The following is a 22,148-nucleotide window of genomic DNA, read 5'->3' on the forward strand; positions in this document are numbered from 1 at the left end:
TATTTGCTTTGCTTTTCATTGGTTACCCTCTTCAAAATGTAGAGTCTATTCATTTGTTATTTAAATGATATCTAGTATGCTTTAACAAAGCAGAAGCAGCAGTCTAGCAAATGGTGACCGTCTCTGAAAAGGAAAATAATAAAAACCATAGCCTAGCAGTGCAATTCAACAAAAACAGTGACCTCTAGTGGCCAAATGTTGTGAAACAGCCAATCAGAGGCAAAACCAAACACTGAAACTGACACATATATTACTAAAAATGAAAATGTAAGCTGTTCAGAAAATGACCACATTCTCTATCATGTATTTATCTTTAGTACCAAGACTATAGACAATAATTCTCACATAATTACACAGTAAAATAATAAAGGCCCAAGAGCTCATTCTTACCCATGTGGTCTGAAGACTGTCCATGTAGGAAAATATCTTGATAGTATTCTTGCTGATTCCCTCTAAGCCAGGGGTGCTCAACCGTATTCCTGGAGATCTACCTTCCAGCAGATTTCAGTTGCAACCCATATCAAACACACCTGTTTTTAATTATCAAGTGCTGTTCAGGTCCTAATTAATTGGTTCAGGTGTGTTTGATTGGGGTTGGAGCTGAACTCTGTAGAAAGGTAGATCTCCAGGAACACGGTTGAGCATCCCTGATTTAATCAATCAACTATTGCCTCAATATGCAAATAAGGACGTTAGTTTGGGTTTGTATCGTTTTAAAGGTCAAAAGTATGTAAAAATATGAAAAAGATGTGAAATGTGAAACAAGATAAGGGTTAATGTTGACTATGTGAATCGTGAAAAGCCATTTTGAATATATTATTATATTTAGGCCTATATATGTTGGTCGAATATAAAGCAATCTGGTAATTAAAGATACATATAATGAATCATGATGTAGAAGAAAATGGTTTATCTCATGGGTGTGCACTTAAATGAAAGAGAAACAGATATTTGAATATAAAGGAATAACTCACTCAAGCCTATTTGAGTTTCTTTCTTCTGTTGTACACAAAAGAAGATATTTGGAAAAATGATGGGACCAGCTGACTTCTAGTATTTTTTTCATGCCATGAGAGTCAATGATGAGGCCTGTTGCACAAAATAATTGAACAAACCAGGTTGGAGAGTAAGTTTCAGGTTGACAAAACCAGACAAATCCAACCTGGTTAAGACCAGTTTCACATCAGTTCATATAAATTTTCTCCGGTGGCTCTGCTTTAACCCAGAGATTGTGATTAACTCTGGACTCCATACATCTGAAAAAGAGGCACATGCAGCAAACAGCCAATCACTCATGAGAGGCTCAGTTTGATTCATTTATTGAATGAGTGTCAGCAATTCACTCTCTGCTAAAGACTAAAAAATATTGTTATGAGAAATATGATAAATTTAAATGCATTAAAAATGCAGAATGGGCATGCAGCAAAAACTTGAGAAGGCAACTTAAAGAAAATATTAGGACACATTAATCAACTGATTTTGATAGTGATTCACAAACAACGGTCATTCTAAAAAGCTTTATGTAAAGCAAATGCACAGATTTATTTACATATTTTATTTTAAATTTATAATGATATTACTGATACTGATTTGTCTAGTTTGGGTTTTTGAATCACTATTACAGAATAATAACTGCTCCAATGAAGGTTAGCTGTGCAGCGTAAGTTACCATGGCAATGAAACTTGATCAACACCAAACTACCTTCTTGAGCCAGAAAACTCAGAGTCTGCTCAAAATAAATGCAAGATAACCTGGCTAAAACCCAAACCTTTGTTCTGTCAATTTGTCCTACCTTGTCCCATTTAAACAGTAGGTAGCACATTTTGATGATGCAATAAGCTACTCATCAGATTTTGCTATACCAGAGTAAATTTTAATGTGGAGTAGTGTGACATGAAGCTATAATATTGCCCTAACCAACCTAATCCCTAACCCCAACCTTAGAACTCAAATACAGTGTTAGTAGCATAATCTGACAGGTAAGATAAAATGTCAGGACACCAGCTTTGTGCAACAGGCCTAAGCTTTTTCCAGAATATCTACATTTTGTGTTAAAAAAAAAAGCAAGGCATTAAGGTATAAAACCATGAAGAAGAGAAAATTATGAGATAATTTTCAATTTTTGGGAGAACTATCCCTTTAACCTAATGTGGTTTCAGACCATGTTACATTAGTTTACCAGCTCCAGTTTGGGGCTCAAAATATGCTGCTATTTGGCAGCGCACCAAGATGCAGTCCTGCTTGTTTTGGAAACAACATAACATTCCCACAAGACAGATTTTCACATAGTTACTGAGGTGATTCAGATCAATTATACTGATTTACAACCTGAGATGAAACTATTTGTTTATCAGCTCTACAGTTTGTTGGATTATTAAATCCAGATTTTCAAAAAGGTCAAGTTGCATTAAATGCCTACTTATATTTCTTTTTGACTAAATCTTTTGTTTATTTCTGTCATCAGCACAGCAAAGCTTGTTCTCATTTGAACAGTCCCACGTCGGAATAGTCGGGTCTTCAGAACTACTAGAAGGAAATTTTTAGTTCCTGGTTTACCCTCTTACCCACTGCACTCCCTAACTGAAACATTCAAACTAATCTTGGCCACTGTTAAACATCTAAAAGGGTGAAATAAGATATCACGGGACTAAAGTATTTTGCGAGAATTTATGAGAAGACTCTAATCCAAGCTCTTGTAAACACGACGAATGCATTGTTTTAACACACTAATAATATTATTATAAACACAAGGGTATGTATTTAAGAATTTCACAATTTATTTATAGGTCTAAAATACCTTGTAAACAACCTAGTTTAGCATATGACTAATTGCAGAAAAAATATTGTGGATCGTCTTTTTATTACTTAAAAAACATTTAAATTATAATTTAGGTAAAAACATGCCCACTAGGGGGCAGATTTCCTCTTGTCATCCAAAAATGTGCCATATACTCACCGGCCAATTTATTAGGTACACCTGTTCCACTGCTCGTTTACGCACATTTCTAATCAGCCAATCACATGGTAGAACACAATGCATTTAGGCTTGTAGACACGGTCAAAACAATCTGCTGCAGTTCAAACCGAGCATCAGAATAAAGAAGAAAGGTGATTTTAGTTGCTTTAAATGTGGCTTGCTTGTTGGTTGGAGTATTTCAGAATCTGCTGATCTACTGGGATTTTCATGCACAACCATCTCTAGGGTTTACAGAGAATAGTCAGAAAAAGAGAAAATATCCAGTAAGCTTCGGTTCTGTGGGCGCAAATGCCTTGTTGATGCCAGAGGATGCAGGAGAATGGCCAGACTGGTCAAGCTGTTAGAAAGTCCACAGTAACTCAAATAACCACTCGTTACAACTAGGGTATGCAAAAGAGCATCTTTGAACACAACACGTCCAATCTTGAGGCGGATGGGCTACAGCAGCAGAAGACACACCGGGTGTCACTCCTGTCAGATAAGAACAGGAAACTGAAGCTACAATTCACATTGAACTATAGAAGATTAGAAAAACGTTGCCTGGTCTGATGAGTCTCGATTTCTCCTGCAAAATTCAGTTGGTAGGGTAGGGTAGGTGCGCATCAGCCTATGAGTATTGTTGCTGACCATGTTCATCCTTTTATGACCACACCCAACTTAGGCTGGCTACTTCCAGCAGGATAACGCGCCATGTCATAAAGAGGGAATCATCTCAGACTGGTTTCTTGAATATGACAATGATGTCACTGTACTCAAATGGCCTCCACAGTCACCAGAACTCAATCCAATTGAGCAACTTTGGGATGTGGTGGAACGGGAGATTCACATCCTGGATGTGCAGCCGACAAATCTGCAGCGACTGTGTGATGCTATCATATCAATATGGACCAAAATCTCTGAGAAATATTTCCAGTATCTTGTTGAATCTATGCCACAAAGGATTAATTTCTAAAGGCAAAAGGGGGTCCCCAACCTGGTACTAGTAAGGTGTACCTAATAAAGTGGGCGGTGATTGTATATACCTCATTTACACCTCATCAACAAGCCATAACCTAAATAAACTAGTCACAATCGTCTGTATAGTCTTCTGTCATAAACATAAGCTTGTGTTAGTGATTATACATTTTTATATTCAGGCTTCACAAATATTTAGATGCTGCCTGTAATATTTCCTGTATGGGGGAAGGGAAGAAGTCTTATTTAAAGTCCAAGACACTGTGTACAAAGAACATGCTTAGTGATCCCACAAATAGAAGAGGAAAACATCCCTGATAAAATAAACTAATACTTACATTACAGACCCATTAAATTGCTAATTACCCCATGAATTAACATATTAAAGGATCAAAACATATAAATAATATAACGATAATTTATTTTACAGATTAAAAACATTAGTTCCATTCAAATATGCAGCCAGAAAGCAGTAAACGTTACATACATACTGTACATACAACTGTGCTCCTGCTTTCTGTTTTACCACAGATTTACCACTTAAGTAGCACTGTCTTTATTATTGCCATGTTTTAGCAATACACCATAATTCAAATAAAAAATTATACATAAAGCGTTGATATGATATTAACAATACACTGATTAAAACTGGACTATTATAGAGATGTTGTCATCCAGGTCGACTGTCCATGTGTGACCCCATCTGAAAGGATCTGATGTCCTCACCAATGAATTCAGTTACTATGGAGAAAGAAAAACTGGGTCAGAAATAGTTCTGTTTATGACCAAAATATAATTATTAGCAACACAAAACAGTTTTTAGCTTATCAGTATCATCGTAACTCTCAGAATATAACGATATACATAATATTACATTTAACAAATGATAATCATATTTAATTTAAATCATAAGAGTTAAATGAATCACTATGTATTATTATTTGTTATTTGAAACTCAGAGGTCAGTACAATTTTTAAAGGGTTTTGGAAAAAGCATTTAATGCGCAACAAGGCACCATAAATAAATACAAAAAAACAATAATATTTTCAAATATTATTATCAAAAATTACACAGTTTAAAAGTCATCCCTCCAATCTCAAGTCTCACATGATTTCTCAGAAATCACTGTAATATGCTAGTTTATTACTTAATAAAGATATCACATAATCAATGTTTTCAGCAATTGTGGTGTTTATCTTTTTTTTTAACATTTTAAATAATTATTTCTGAATCTTTAATACATAGAAAGCTCAAAGAACATCTTTTAAATTATTTAAAATATTATATAATTATTTATAAATATTATATAATTATCGTATAATTGTATAACATTTATTGTATAAAATATAATAAATTATTGTTGCATTCATCCTAAAATAAGAATTGATTTCTCAATACTAGCAATACACCATAATTCAATTTATACAACAGTTTTGACTGGTTCTTGAATCTGATTGGCTGATGGCCGTGTGATATTCTGCAAATAGCAGCAGCCTCTTCCCCCTTCATCCTTGTGTATTACTCCTCCCGCATACAGTGACAAGAAGAGGACACTCTACAGTTTGACAAATATTGCTGCTGTTGTAATGTACTTTGGAGATTTTTTTAGTCATCTGGATTGCAACTATGTAGTTTATTTATAAGGATAGTGCCTATTTTATAATATTTACAATTTTACAGCATCAGATACAGTGCAAGCGGTGCCATCACCCTTTCTTAGCAGACCAAAGAAAGTGACGGTTGACGTTCCGCCACAAGATGGCGACAGGGACCACATAATAAGTCCTTAGGGGAGAAAAACAGCATTTTCTCAGCGTAAATTTCAAACTACAGCTGAACAAATCATTTTAATCAAATTTACACCACAGAATTTGGTAGTGTTTGCTTTGTTATTATTGTGAAATTCAGATTACGACTGAGAAATACTGGGAAATCTCTCTGGATTAATGATATTTCATGCCGTTCAGTCTTATAATCTTAAAATGTGAGCAAAAATGACCGGTTTTGTCACCACTTTACACATTACGCTAGAGAATCAGTCAAATACTAGCTCCAAAGGGATGTTTGTAAAGTAGCAACAGTTTCTGCTGTTCTGATGTCAGATGTTTTGAAACTCTTTGTGTTTGATTTTCTGTTTTAGATACACGATTATGCTGTCAAACTGTTGTATAAGCGCAATATTACACTCGTTGCAGTGGTATATGGTTGTTTATCATCACTGGTGGGACACTAGTGGCGATATACAACCACATCGCACTGCTATTGGTGTGAAATTGCCAACACAGGCTCATTCTGAAAACATAGTCTCGCGGACGTTTCTGGAGACCGTGAATTACATAGCTGGAGGTACGTATGGCTGCATTTCATTTTTTAAGCGAACGCTATGGGGGGGGGGGGGTATGACGGCGTTTATTTGGCGCTTACCGGCTGACCGTTTTGACCGTTTTATCGCAGACTGTTTGAGTCGGGCATTTCCAGAAATCAGGTAAGACTAACACAAAATCCAAAAAATAAAATGAACCAGTGAACAACAGGGTGAGAATGTGGTAAAATCCAAAAACGTGGTAAAAATCAGACGAGGGATTTTCTTTTTCTGGATGGCTTTTGTAAACCGTTGGCTGGGTTTAGGGAAGTAAGCGGGCTGACGGTTCAATCTGTAAAATTGGTTGGGTTTAGGGAAGGAGGAGGGTGTGTCAGTCGATTGGCCGGTCGCCCAGTCAATCATTCAGTCATTCTATCAGTCGACAGCGGCCTCCAGTGGGTTTACGCGAGAACAACGTGGGTGCAAACGGCACTTGCGAGAGGCATTTGAGATGAGAAAAAGCGAACACAGCGGCCTCTCGCGGATTTGCGAAAACAAAAACTGCAAAAATACGTAGCTCCCGGGACGTATTTTGCTGTCTTTAGAAAAATCTGCTGGACTACGTTTTCAGAATGAGCCTGGGTTGGATATTGGTCACAATCTGGCTTTTGCTTCACCCTAATACCTGGCTTTTTCTTGTATTAAGAAAAAATATGGCACAATATTTAGCATAATATCTCACAACATCTGCATTACTTTATTTGAGGTCTTAATTTTTACATTTTCCAAAATGAAATGTTACAAAATTCTAATTTGAACAAGTTATTGCTTTCAAGCCATAAAATGAAATTAATCAGCTATCAGCTAATAATTACACCCACCTTCCTCTAGTGTGATGTGCTCCATTGGTGAAGGCCTTGTAAAATCCGGGGCTCCCTCCAGCTTCAACCCCGGACTGACATCTCTTTCAGCCAGCCGCATTTGATGCTCCCAGCTTTCAAACTGGGCATACGGAGGTGGGCAGAGTTCCTGATAATGGCTGGTGTGTGACGGAGGCGATGAGCACATATCCTGCGGGCAGGGACAGTGTGGATACGAGGAGTGATTAAGAGGAGGAAGAGGTGAGGTGGAGATGGGACTGCCGGCAGGGAACGGACTCAGAGAGCAGGAGTGTGAAGGAGAAGGCGAAGACGACAAATAAGGAGAGTCCAGCCATGGAGAAGGAGACGGAGATGGGGAAAGAGGCTGCGAGGTTCTTGGATACATGGGAGGAAGCAGCTCCGTGAAGCCCAGCTCCAGGCTCTCAAAACTGGGGTGGCGTTCGGTCAGGGCGCATCGGCCTCCACCGTCCTCTGTAGCCTCTGGTTTATGGTAATAGTCCTCCTGGTAGACGTGTGAGGAGTAAGAGTACTCGTTGGGATACGGAGGAAGGTGGAAGGACATGCTCCTGTCATCTGCCGATAGATCTGACCTCATGTCCACAACACTGCCACTACCCATAGGGCAAAGCGTCACGCCATCCAGGGACAAGATGGAGGGACGAGACAGGAGGGGATCTTCTTCTTTGAACATGACTGGAGGAAAACACAGAGGCCAAGATAGGATGAGAATGACTATAGCACATAAAGGGATAGTTCACTTAAACAGATGGTTCACTAAGATATCACATTTTAAGCTTTAGTTGATGTGTAATGTAGCTGTGTACGCTTAAAGTTCAATACAAACGGAGACATTGGCTTTTACAGAGTTAGCTTAGTACAGCATACAGCGAACGAAGTTTGAGGACTACAAAAAATACATCCAGGCTAGTGAGATAACAAATGCTTCAGGTTACGTGCATTCACTATGCGCATACACCCCACGCAGCGAAGGGGTGTAGCCAGAGGTGCTGTAAAGTTATAGCAGAGAAAACTAAAATGCTAACCATTCGTTCATTCATTCATTCATTTTTGTCCACTTTTTCAAGGCCGGGTAGCGGGGGCAGCAGTCTTAGGAGAGAACCCCAGATTTCCCTCTCCCCAGACACTTCCTCCAGCTCCTCCAGGGGGATCCAGAGGCGTTCCCAGGCCAGCTGAGAGACATAGTCCCTCCAGCGTGTCCTGGGTCTTTCCTGAGGCCTATCCCGGTGGGACATGCCTGGAACACCACCCTAGGTAGGCCTCCAGGAGGCATACGAAACAGATGCCCGAGCCACCTCAGCTGACTTCTCTCGATGTGGAGGAGCAGTGGCTCTACTCCAAGCTCCTCACCCTATCCATAAGAGTGCGCCCGGCCACCCTTCGAAGGAAACTCATTTCGGCCGCTTGTATCCGAGATCTTGTCCTTTCGGTCATGACCCAAAGCTCATGACCATAGGTGAGAATAGAAACGAGTAAAATGCTAACCAAACGTTGATATTTCCACAGAGCTCGTACTGTTTCGGTATTTGGGCTTCAAAGGATACGACACAAAGAACTGCTTACAATTTATTTTTAATTATGTTCTAGAGCAGTGGTAGGGAACCTACGGCTCTCGAGCCACATGTGGCTCTTTGACCAAAAATACGTGGCTCTCCAGTTGTATTCCTTCAATACTATTTCATATTTTAAAAAAATTACCGTCAATAGAAATCAGTTTCTTATCGAAATTACAATTACAATTCCCTCTTTATTGGAATTTTTACAGCAAAATGAATAAGAACTCTGTTAACAATAAAAGGACATTCTTTCTTCATTCATGGACTTGCATAACGTAATGCTTCATATTCGTTTATGTTTGAGTTGTGCTTGGACATAAATTATGGTTTTGTTTAAACATGTATTATTTATAGTACTAAAAAAGTAGCAAATGCAGTTTTAAAGAGGCATTTTGATATATATATATATATATATATATATATATATATATATATATATATATATATATATATATATATATATATATATATATATTCCAGAATCTCTATCAGTTCAGTGCTGGATTCGGCTAAAAACTGTGAGCCACAACCTGTAAGTATTTTTATTTGTTAAAATTTATCTATGACATGCACAATGTTTAGCGTTAACGGTATGTTGTAGCAAGGACGTAAACTAGGATGTAAACAACGGGAAATGTTATTTGTGACTGTTAAAAGTTTAGCGACATTTTATGTCAGTTTAGCGAGTTTAGCGTTATATTTATCAGTCAAACTGCTGTAAACACCCACAATCTTCAGCAGTGTCTCACAATGCAGCCCTTTTTTCCTGCATTCTAAATCGCAAATAAATAACTCGCAAAAGATATGTGAATGTTTTATATTACTTACACATGCTTACTCTGAATATATGTGAAAAACACGTAAAAAAATACAGGATAGCTCGCCTAACTCGTGTTGTAGCAGAAAAATCAATCAAAGCTCAAATGGGTCACTGTATATTACAGAAAAATAACTTAATTCGAGCATCAGATAACAATAAAAATAAACAGGTTCTCGTGTCACATGCGTCTACAGACTGTTCTCACACACACATTCATACATATGGCAATTTTCTCACTTAAAGGAGCCACACATTCATTTCACTTGTTACAGACACTTGTCAGGAGGTTTAACCTTTTTATTTTCTGTCTGATTAAGGCTCAAACTGAAAGGGCTAACAGCTACTCTGACTGACATTATTTACACAGCAAAGGCAAAGTACGTGCTAGTGGAGGCGTAACTTTTCCTGGTGACGTGGAGCCGATCCGCAAATCACAGCACATTATGTTAGCTGACCAATCAGAGCCTCTTGTGGGCTGGCCTAGAACTAGGAAATATGACAGTCGTTCTCATGTTAGCTGAGTAGCTGTATACAATCAAAGTAAGATATATGAAAAAAAACATGATTTTTTATAAATGAAGCATGAGCACACATTACTTTTTCATCTTATAAACACAACCAGGCCTCAAAATTACACTCTGGACCACCCCTTAAGATTGAAAACTAATAGTTTTCAGTGATGGAATGTTTTGTTTTGGTGTGTGTTGTGGTTGGTAAACTCAAAAAAGATTATTTTGCTGTTTGTTTAAACTACTTAATTAAAATAAGTTGAAAATTTAGTTTTTTGGAATGGCAAATTCATTATTTTATGTTCAGTCCACTTAAATTTGTAAAAACAATTAAGTTAACTTAATCTTTTTGATTGGTGTTGGGACAACATCAAGGAATTGTGTGGGACCATGCATTTCTGTTTACAGTGTAGGATGTTTTGAATGTTTTTTGAAAGAAGTCTCTTATGCTTATTATCATAAGTTCCAGTCATTTGTTTAAAAATATAGTTAAAGCTAATGTAATATTCAAATATTTGATTGCACATTAAAATAAAGATTTTCTTATGGTATACCATTTAAAATGTAAAGTATTCATGTTTTAAGAAATTACAGCTAGTTTATGATTCTAGTATGTTGATCTGGTGCTTTAGAACAGGGGTTCTCAAACATTTCAGTCCCCCAAAATAACAACGCCAGTTGCTTGTGACTGCAATATTCTCAGAGGTGGGTATACTTTAAATATACAAATGTTGCACACACAACAATAGGCCAATATGGACACAAACATAAGAACTGCAACAGTCTAACAACCATGTAATTTTTTTTATAGTCATTTATTAATTAGTGAAATTTAATATTAACTTTACCAAATGAGACTGGTAGGCACAATGATTACAGCACAAGTCTATTATTGGTTTAATTTTGGAGACCACCACTTGGAGATCAACCTCCATGTTCAGTTGTTGTCTGTATTTATTTTTAATGTAAAAGAGTGCCATAAAGGTGCTAGAAAATCAATCTACTGCAGCTGATAATGTTAATTGTTTAATAAAATTTGTTTGACTTTTGGAAATCACAAAGTTTTGAGAAATTTGATGCGCTCTTAATAATTAAAAAAATATATTAAAAAACTGTTTTAAAATAGTACCTCTGTTTTTAGATTATGAACAAGAACTTATTTAATCAAAGGGAATGCAAAAAAAATGTATTGCTAACAGTAAAAATTGTCTCAAGTAAAGCAACACAACAAAACAGAACAGCTGTCTATGTAACACTCACTGGGCAGAAATTTAAAACAGTGTGTGCTACTCCTTTTCCTCTTCCCATTGGACACGTACAGGCAGACAGAAACTGGATGGCTCAATGAAAGGTCATTGTAGGCTGGCACTCGCACACACAGCAAATTCTGGACCAGAAGAAAATTCAGAGATTCAGTTTCAGTACATTTATTCACATTTATCCACAGAACAGACCTTTTTTATTGATTTACCCTATAATATTGCTTGATATTGAGGATTTACTGATACTGATTTACCTCATTGCTTTTGTCCCTGTCCACATGAGCCTCCTCCTCCCACTGGACTTTGCCATCTAGTAATCAAAAATATATTACATGCAATGTCTACATTGATTCTGGGATGTTAAACTTTACCATCACATCATTTTATTCATTCATTTTCTTCTGGGCTTAGTCCATTTTTAATAGTCGCCACAATAGAATGAACCACCAACTTATCCATGGGAAACACCCATGCACTCTTATTCACACACATACACTAGGACAATTTAGCTTACCCAATTAACCCATAGCGCATGTCTCAGGACCTGTGGGGGAAACTGGAGCACCCAGAGGAAACCCACACGAACACAGGGAGAACATGCAAATTCCACACAGAAATGCCAACTTGATCCAGCCGAGTCTCGAACCAGCAACCTTCGTCTCCCCACATCATTTTATCTTTTGTAATATATTTTTTAAAAATGTGTCAATATGTTGTCTTATTATTTGGTGCTTGGTTTCTTATTATTGTCAAACTTTTGTAATAGATAAAATACATTTACAATTTATTGCAAGATTTAAAACAAGTTTCAGGTGTCCCCAGAAATGTGCTTGTAAAAGTTTCAGTGTGAAAATCATATCTTATATCACATATAATTTATTCATGCTGTGTCTATCCATTTTTGGTGGACACAATAATTTGTTATAGTATTTATTATTACTTTATTATTATTGTCTCTGTTTTCTCTCTTAGTTTTTATTGATTTTTTCACACTTAAAATTTGTATTTATTAGTTTTTTATTATTATTATTATTACCCCTGTAACTCTACTTTTATTTAACACCAATAACACAATTCTTTGACAAAATATGAGGAAAGTATTTACTGTTTTTATTTCCCCATTTTTGCTAAAAAAAAAAAAAAAAGGACTATCCTTATATTCATTGAACTTTTGCATCCTACATAATGTTATGTAGATTCCTAATAAAGATACTTATTAAACAAAAGGTTGCAGTAATGTAGAGTTATAATACCTGATCCTCTCTCCATGAAGAAAACCCTGGAGGTGGGTAGAAAGTTGGTTCCACCTAGAAGCAGCTCCTCACCTCCCTCTGCTGAACAGGAAGTTAGACTGACAGACTCCACTACAGGAAGCTCCTGTGCAGAGCGTTGTGCTGCATGCAATAAAAAAAGTGTAATTAAGAAAACTCTGCATATCAATACATACAAGGATCACTAATAAATAGCAATATTTTGACAAAAATTGTGCTTAATTTAATTTAAATTAATTTATAAGTAAATTAGTGCTGGGCAAAGGTTAATCACAATTAGTCACATGTGCATAAAAAACAAAACTATACATAACAATTTTCTATCAAAGATATTTAAATTGACATAATTTGTATCATAAATGTATATAATTAATATCTAAATATAAATACACTTTTTCTCAAATAAATGCAAGAATGTGTATATTTGTTACAGTTACCGGAGTGAACTACAACTCCCAGTATCCACCTCGCACACACCAGTTTCTGTTACCCACTGATTACACACACACAGCCAGAGGATTATTATTTACTGATTAGATGAACTTTATAAACAGCACACACACACACACACACACACACACACTTCAGTACTGAGTCTTGTCAATCTGAGCACATTGCGAAGCGTTTACTTTACCTTGTTTATCCTTGCAGTGTTTCCAATTTCTCTTGCCTACTTTTTACTTCTCCTTTGGTTTGCCTTTTATGATATTATTTGCTCCTGTGTTTGACCATTGCCTGCCTGCCTGACCATTCTTTGTTTAATAAAGATGCTTCAATTGGATCCTCAACCCTGTTGTCCACAACTGTATGTTGCAGAATTTATATACCCATAATAAATATAGACAGTACACACACATAAATTATGTCAAAACAAACTTTTATTTTGGATGCGATTAGTCGTGATTAATTTTTGCCCAGCACTAAAGAAAATATTAGCTGTAAAAATTAAAGTTTAACATATTAAATCGATACTAAAAGATAAAATGCACACACTCACAGCATTCAATGGGTAAAGAGGCAACCTGCAGGGCTAAGACGCGTCCTGGTGGGACGATGGGTTGAGAAAGAGGAAGATGTGTGCGGAAAACCAATCGCACTCGAGTGTTTTTTCTCCCTACATCCGTCTCTCCTTTCCGAAGCTCAATGTCGGAGTTCCTCAGCTTCAGAATACCTGCACAGTCAATGCTGAGAGGACAACATCCATAAACCACCACTTACTGAGGCATCTTTGAAACACAGTACAGCCAAATATCTTACAGGGCAGTCATGTTGTTCTCTGGATTGAGCGGGATATCCAGGATTTTGGTGCCAGCCTGGATGCTTTCCTGACTAGCCGTGCCGACCATCTTGCCTGTTACTCTGCGTGGACAGCATTTGAGTTTCATGTTTAGCCATAGCAAAATACTATTGTTCAATACTGTGAAAAAAACATACAGTTTTAGCCCTCCTGAATTATTAGCCCCTTGTATATTTTTCCCCCAATTTCTGTTTAACGGAAAGAAGATTTTTTCAACATATTAAGATTTTTTTTTTGATCTATGCCATGATGACAGTAAATAATATTTTACATGGTATTTTTCAAGATACTAATATTCAGCTTAAAGTGCAATTTCAAGGTACAACTAGGTTATTTAGGGTAACTAGGCAGGTTAGGGTAATAAGGCAAGATATTGTATAACATTAATAGCTTAAGGGGGCTAATAATTTTGACCTTAAAATGTTTTGTAAAAAAAATAAATCTGCTTTTATTTTAGCCAAAATAAAACAAATAAGACTTTCTCCACAAGAATTTTTTTATCAGGAATACTATGAAAATTTCTTTGCTCCATTAAATAACCCTTGAAAAATATTTGAAAAAGAATAAATATTTCACAAGAGGGCTAAGAATTTTGTCCTCAACTGTACATATTTTACCTGTGTATTTGATAAAAAGGATGCGGACGAATTGACCTGTCATCGGCAGTTCCTACAAACACCTGTAAGGATAACGGCTGTCTCTCAGTGTAGCCCACAAGCTGGACATAGGAAAGAAAAGAGCAAAATATGACCACCAGTTAAACTTTTTACAGTTACTTCATAAGTGAACATGACAGCACTTTAATCCAAACTTTATTATCTCATATGATCTCAGGTTCCATGTACACATTACCAAGTTTTTACCATAAAACATACAATAAATCGATTTTCAGATACATTTCTCTCCCCGCTGGACTTATTAAATAACCTAAAATTCACCATAATAAAAGAATTTCTAATTCTGTCAGTCCTGAATATAGAAACTCTAAAACAAAGTCCTGATGGCAACAAATGAAACACAGAATACAATGAATGATCCGGTGTGCATAAGATAACACATCATTTTGGTCTAGTTTGGTTAAAACAGATATCTTGCCTGCCACTTTATTACGAGGCTACAAACCTGTTCTTATTTGACCGTACCAGGCTACAATGCAGAAAGATAAAACAGATTCAATAAATTGTTTATGAAACAGTGTTATCAAAAAGGGCAGAAAGAAGCACAGCTAGAAGGTTGCTGGTTCTGTTTCAATAAACAAAATTGGCTGTGGTGTGTGTGTAAATGTGAGAGTTTATGGGTGTTTCACACTACTGGGTTGCGGCTGGAAGGGTATCCACTGCGTAAAACATATGCTGGATAAATTGGCGGTTCATTCCGCTGTGGCAACCCCTGATTAATATAGGGACTAAGCCAAAAAGAAAATGAATGAATGAATAAATAAATGAATGAATGAATGTTATCAAAGAGGTACAAACTCTAAAAGTTTTCTCAGAAAAAGTCTTTGTCACACTTTTTTTTAATACATTTTGGGTGTTAGATTGGAATGTCAACTTATTGTCGATAACAATATAGATATTTATGTGTGATACTTTATTGTCCAAACAGTTGCCATGCTGGGAGAAACCCCCCTGTCATCTATCATCATGTCCTTTGTTATATTTACATTCATGACATAATAATAAGTGATGAAAGTTACCTTCACCACGGGATGGCCTCCAGGTGACGCCTTTACTGCTCCTCGACTTCCTTCAGTTTCATAGTGAGCGCGATGGTGTGGCCTGGGCTGTACTTCTATGCGCAGTTCGTACTGATCAAACTGTGATGGCAGCGGCCAGTCAAGTGGAGGCAGTGCATTAGACCTGGGGGATTAATAAAGCAGAAATGATCTGAGTGAAGACTGCAAGCAAATCAAATGTGATTTTGTGTGCACTGCATTGTGGGATATAGTATTTAGATTACATTAGTCACATTTCCTGATTGTACAATAAGCTGCAGTTTTACTATAAAAAATCCTTTTGTCCTTAAGTTTAAATTAATAATTGTTACATTTAATCAATGAATTAATACTGCATTGCTAAAAGGTCACATAACAACATTGCTGCATACACACAGCACTGTTTCACAGACTTTTGTTCATACTGTTTTAAAGAGCAGGAATGATCCATTGCATAATACATAGCACGCAAGAAGCAGTTGTTTTGTAATCTGTTCTGAACAACTTCTAAATAAAATCAAAATGGAAAGCCTGTGTGTCCACTAAAGTGATTTTAACCCAGAGGCTACAACTTTTTTTTCAATTGTTTTCAAAAGGAATACCAGATTTTTGCAGTGTAAATATGTGCCAACCTAAAGAGAGGACTGTGAGCGCTGGCCCTGGTTCTGCCCCAGCCTAGAGCAGGAGGCACAGACAGGTAGTCCATCCCTAGTGCAGGGGGCTCCCTTCTCAGCTCTGGGAGAGTACATTGAGAGGTCTGAACGGAGCTCAGCTCGGGTTCAATATCTCTTGAGGACACCTGGACAGACAAAGTGATTGTGAACACCCAAAAACAACGAAAAATGTTTGTGGAAGAGAATACAGACAATACGTTTTTACATAAGAATGGACTATCAATAAGATTCAAGTAATCATATTCTAATAAGAATAAAATATTTGTTACAATAGGAAGAAATTACTATTGCAACTTAAGCTAATTGTAGACTCAGTAATTAAACAGAGCACTGTCTTTTGTTGTGATTGGCCTGTTTTTCACCAGAATTCTACTATCACAGAACAAGGAAACAATGATGTTTAAGGCTCATGATATGTCATTTCCTTGTACTGAACTCTTATTATTCAGCTATCCCTAGGGCTATATCTAGATTGCCATTCTATGGCATCTCTAGGATAAGTTTATTAAGTCTATATACAGTTGAAGTCAGAATAATTAGCCCCCCTGAATTATTAGCCCCCTGTTTACTTTTTTCCCCAATTTCTGTTTAACGGAGAGCAGATTTTCTCAACACATTTCTAATCATAATAGTTTTAATAACTCATTTCTAATAACTGATTTATTTTATCTTTGCCATGATGACAGTAAATAATATTTGACTAGATATTTTTCAAGACACTTTTGTACAGCTTAATATGACATTTAAAGGCTTAACTAGGTTAATTAGGTTAACTAGGCAGGATAAGGTAATTAGACAAGTTATGGTATAATGATGGTTCGTTGTGTAAACTATCCAAAAAATATACAGCTTAAATTAAATAGCTTTAATAACTTTGTCCTTAAAATGGTGTTAAAAAACTGCTTTTATTCTAGCCGAAATAAAACAAATAAGACTTTCTCTAGAAGAAAAAAAATTATCAGACATACTGTGAAAATGTCCTTGCTCTGTTAAACATCATTTGGAAAAAATTTTAAAAAGAAAAATAAATTAAAAGGGGGGCTAATAATTCTGACTTCAACTGTACATTGTTTTGGTACCAGGTTTCAACAGAGTTCAAGATGTATATGACTTCCTTCAGCCCCATTGCTTTAAGAGAAATTAAAAAGATAGTTCAACCAAAAACTAAAATTCTGTAATCATTTAGTCAACCTCCATTCATTCATTTCCCTTTAGCTTAGTCCCTTGATTTATCAGGGGTCACCACAGCGGAATGAACCACCAAATTGTTTAACACAGAGGATGCCCTTCCAGCTTGTTCCTTGATCCATTTATTAACATTTTCATCCAGTATTCTTCAATATATCTCCTTTCGTGTTAAACAGAACAACTAACTATATATATATATATATATATATATAATAATTATAAGCCCCCCTGTTTATTTTTTCCCAATTTCGGTTTAACGAAGAGAAGATTTTTTTTTAACACATTTCTTTATTTTATCTTTGCCATGACAGTACATAATATTTGACTAGATATTTTTCAAGACACTTCTATACAGCTTAAAGTGACAATTAAAGGCTTAACTGGGTTAATTAGGTTAACTAGGCAGGTTAGGGTAATTAGGCAAGTTATTGTATAACGATTTTATTCTAGCCGAAATAAAACAAATAAGACTTTCTCCAGAAGAAACAATATTATCAGACATAGTGTGAAAATGTCCTTGCCCTGTTAAACATCATTTATGAAATATTAGAAAAATAAAATAAAATAATTCAAAAGGAGGCTACTAATTCTGACTTCAACTTTATATTTTGCCAAAAAAAAAAAACCTTATTAGTTAGTGGAGTCATATGAATTACTTTGAATCTGCCTAAGTATGAATTTTGGACCAATATAAAAAATGCTGGGCAGTTCATTTTGAGGTGGCGACCCCTGATAAATCAGGGACAAAGCCGAAGGAAAATGAATAAATGAATAACAAATGCTTTCAGTTGCATTAAATCATGTTTTCTACTAAAGTCTAAATTTCTTTCAGTTGCGAAAATAAGTCATACAGGCGAATTATGACCAGTTGGTAAGGAAATAATTAGGACATTTCCGTTTTTAGATTAACTTTCTTTTAAACATTCATGCTGATTTTAAAAAGTGAATTCGTCCATGACTAAATAAAGATTTACTCACCATTTATTAACCCTCATGTGCTCCCAAGATCACAAGTTTCTCTCTTCTCTTGAACACAGCAGATAATTGTAACCACTAACATCAGGTTACCAATATTCTTCAAAGAATCTGCTGTGTTCAACAGAAGAAAGAAACTCAAACAAATAGAGGGTTAGTAAATGATTACAGTATTTTCACTATCTCTTTAAAGTCCCCATTTCACGAAAATCACCTGTTCCAAAGAAGTCTTCCTGGTCTTCTGCGGGATGTTGAGCTCACAGCTTGCTGGGGCCTGAGACTGAGCTGAGGTTTCTCCTGTGTCTGGGAGAGAGGACAGGTCTTCAGAGTAGCTGTTTCTGCGGGAAGTGCTGGGGGAGGCCAGTGGCGAGTTCCTGCGCTTTTTGCCACCTGGAGAGGTGGGTCGTGAGGAGGGCGACAGGCAGAAGTGGGCAGCGGCATCATTGAGCTCATCCTCCTCCACCAGAAGTGAATCGCAGCTTGACGCCGGACTCAGCCATCCGCGAGATGAGGAACTGGAAGCAGGGCTGGGGCTGGGGCTCAGGGAACCTGTCATGACATCACGGTATGAATCCAGCAAGGGAAGATATAGACGCTCCCTGTCCCAGCCACCACCGCTATCCCAGTAACTCCCCCCCGCAGGGCCTGAGTCATCTTCAGGGGAGATAGTGGTGATCTGGATGCTAGGGCACTCAAGCACTCTTGACTCTGATACCTAAAAGAGGAACATCAGACAGTCTAATCTTCATTCTGGGAAAATGAATGGGACATCGCTGAACTACTACAGCAGTTCGGCTACCAGTGACTGTAAATACAAACAGACAGTGCATTTATATTGCTTCTGAACAGGAGAAAGTGAAAGACACAGTATGGAGGGATAACCTCTGCTATCTGAATAAGACAGCCAATCACAAACTGGTAAAGTAATTGGATCACTGAAGCTGTCTATCTAGCTGCTATAAAAAAGTCCTATTCACACTAGCTTATGTTTTATTTCTGCTCTGTCTGTTTTTATGTGTATATATTTGTATGGTTTTATGACTTTTATCCTATAATGTTGTTGTAAAGCACTTTGTGACCTTTGCTCTTAAAAGGTGCCATAGAAATAAATATTATTTACTGATATGCGCACTGGAAAAATAGTTTGTCTTTGCATTATTTTTAACATAATTTGAGAATAAGAAAACAAACAGCTGTAATACAAACTAACTGGTTGTTTCAAATATAAAATTTGAATATATATAACTTTGAATAAGTATAAAGACTGGCTGCAGTACAACTAATCTACTCTATGAATGAAACATACATTAGTGTTGTATTTTCATGTATAACTGACTAATGAGTTTTTAGTGAATCGAAAACAAAACTTTTCATATCTGTAGTTAAATAAAGTTTGTTTGTTTCTTTATATTAAATATTAATGAATAAAATAATGACATTATGAAACTAAATGACCACATTTACCACACTGTTTGTTCAGAAATGTTGCTAAGCATATAATAATTACAATTACGGGTTAGCATTTATGCTATTTCTAAAAAGTGAAAGTCAATAAAAGTCACCAACAACCAACATTCCGCTCTCCCTTGTGAAGCCAATATAGAAGTAACTGAAACTGCAGTTCATCGACTCGCCTTTGGGGTCTGGCTCCAGAAACTCCAGATTTTCGCTGACTGCAATGGTGAATTGGCCAATTTTACAGCTGATAAAAACATGTTTACAACATGGTACAAAAGTTTTGGTGCATAAAGCTAATATTACCCTTCATGACAACTGTGAGGGGGTGAATTTTATTATTACTCATGCGTTTTGTTTATATTATTTCTGCATAATTAAGGGTGTGGCCACTTGTGACAGCTAGGCCTCGCTGGTTGCAGTCACTTCACCTCAGTCGATTCCGACTGATTAGCCGCTGAACTCAGAATATATATCGTATTTTTGTTTTGTTTTATGTAGCTTTACACAGTCAGTTGCCTTTTGGAATTATTTCTTACAATTATCAGATGATATGACATGCTGTGTGCACTAAATTGTGCTCACAAATCATTTAAGTGGCTTCCATTTCCCAGCTGAGTGAAATTATATACTCATACCATATCTCTAAATGTATTTGTTTTATTTAAGATAATTTATCATTTATATTTTCTTTAGAACCTGAATGCTCTCCAGAATCTGACAGACTGATTAGCTGAAAGCTACAGAACAGTCATCTGAAACATTGTCATACAGCATTTACTAACACAGTCTATATTTGAAGTATTTGAAAGTAATTCACATTTTCCTCCTGTAGAAAAACGTCATAAGAACAATGTTTAGGGGCTCAATGCATTATAACAGTGTTTTTAAAATATTCAACACTTAATTGAATTAGTACACAACCAAGCACATGTGGTCAGAACACAAATGAGTAGCGGGTAATAAAGTATTAAGCGTTTCTTCCAAAGAAAAGACTGTCTAAGCAAAATGCTAGCAGGTGTCTGTAGCTCCACTCACGCCCCGCCTCTTTGCCCTTGTTTGGTTTCCCCTGTGGGTGCGATGACGCGCGAATAAAATGACGACAGTTGCCCACATCTACTTGTAGCTTCATTTGCGCTTTTCAGAAACCTATGGGTAACGTCACAGATACTACGTCCATATCTTTTACAGTCTATGGTTTTACCAGATTTGTAAAGTACATAAAAATTAATTTTAACTTTCCTTATTTTTAATTTGACAACAAAACCACATTTCTACTTTGCAAATATTTTACAGTGAAAGTATTAAAATGATTGTTAACGGAACCATCAGAGATTCAGAATATGAAATGTAAACCAGAATCATTACAATCTAATATAATTTTAATAAAACAGAGCATTTATAGAAAAATGACTTGATTTTATCCATCAGAACATGCTTTTTTCTTTGTAATAATTTACAGATGAGCAACGTACAATGAGGCTGAAAACGTGTATTAAATAAATAGATTCGGTTTTGATTTCATGTTAACTTGAAATGAGAAAAGATTCATAAATTTAACTCTAAAATGTATCTACAAACCTTCTGTGCCAAAAAATACGCATAACAGCCCATGGCAACCAGTTCTGTTCACAATAAACATTGCTGGGCAACAAAAAATGAACTTCTGAAATTAAAACCAGACATCTGGATTTATTTGACCATCATTAATCGCAATGTGTAACACGATCATTATATCTGGATGTTCTTAAAAATCTGCAATTCAGGAAAATGTGCTTCCCACCTGTATGGATCTTGCTGGTAGACTCTCATAAGTCCCACTGAACTCCCTGACTAATGCCCGTCTCGGGGGTGGCGAATGCATGCCTGCTCTGCGCCCGGCTGATGGTGTGGGCAAAGGGATGCCCACAGGTTGCCCACAGATATCCTGAGTATCTGTAACAAAAAAGTATTATTGTAAAGCTTTCTGAGCTGCAAGCATATGCGTATAGGATAAACAATAGCTGAAACGTGAGACACGAGGCCTCTCTTTGGAAAACCATAACAAACACAGGGAAGCCTTTGTGGAGACGTCATTTATTATTTCCACAAGTACACACAGACTTGTTTACTTCAGAATGCATGCACAAGGTTTTCCAAATGGGGTGATTTCTGAAACGTAACAAACTGCCTGACTACAATCTCCAAACTGATCCAAAACATTAGCATAGCAATAACAGACTGCACAGAAATGCACACAAAGATTGTTATTTAAAATGGGCAGAAAAAACACGCAGCAACTATACAACATCAT

The 22,148-nt window shown here is 36.5% G+C and overlaps 1 protein-coding gene across 6 annotated transcripts in view; it reads right to left on the reverse strand.

The window, feature by feature from the left end:
* Nucleotides 1-4,336: 4,336 nt before the first annotated feature.
* nfatc4 (nuclear factor of activated T cells 4) overlaps nt 4,337-22,148 on the reverse strand; it is a 33,358-nt gene continuing 15,546 nt past the window's right edge. For 4 of the 6 annotated variants that reach the window (XM_073928388.1, XM_073928386.1, XM_073928387.1 and 1 more), the window contains 12 exons: nt 21,639-21,790; nt 18,615-19,115; nt 16,196-16,362; nt 15,546-15,708; nt 14,467-14,567; nt 13,810-13,911; nt 13,550-13,737; nt 12,535-12,675; nt 11,536-11,591; nt 11,280-11,406; nt 7,117-7,809; nt 4,337-4,673 (listed from right to left, as the gene is read on the reverse strand). In XM_073928388.1, coding sequence (XP_073784489.1) covers nt 4,603-4,673; nt 7,117-7,809; nt 11,280-11,406; nt 11,536-11,591; nt 12,535-12,675; nt 13,550-13,737; nt 13,810-13,911; nt 14,467-14,567; nt 15,546-15,708; nt 16,196-16,362; nt 18,615-19,115; nt 21,639-21,719 — 2,391 coding nt within the window. In that variant the 5' untranslated portion in view covers nt 21,720-21,790 and the 3' untranslated portion in view covers nt 4,337-4,602. Of the gene's footprint in view, nt 4,674-7,116; nt 7,810-9,910; nt 9,997-11,279; nt 11,407-11,535; nt 11,592-12,534; nt 12,676-13,549; nt 13,738-13,809; nt 13,912-14,466; nt 14,568-15,545; nt 15,709-16,195; nt 16,363-18,614; nt 19,116-21,638; nt 21,791-22,148 lie in introns of all 6 variants that reach the window. The other 2 variants (XR_012393342.1, XR_012393341.1) reach the window with 1 other exon arrangement.

Source organism: Danio rerio, chromosome 2 (genome assembly GCF_049306965.1).
Source record: "Danio rerio strain Tuebingen ecotype United States chromosome 2, GRCz12tu, whole genome shotgun sequence".
NCBI classification, from domain to species: domain Eukaryota; kingdom Metazoa; phylum Chordata; class Actinopteri; order Cypriniformes; family Danionidae; genus Danio; species Danio rerio.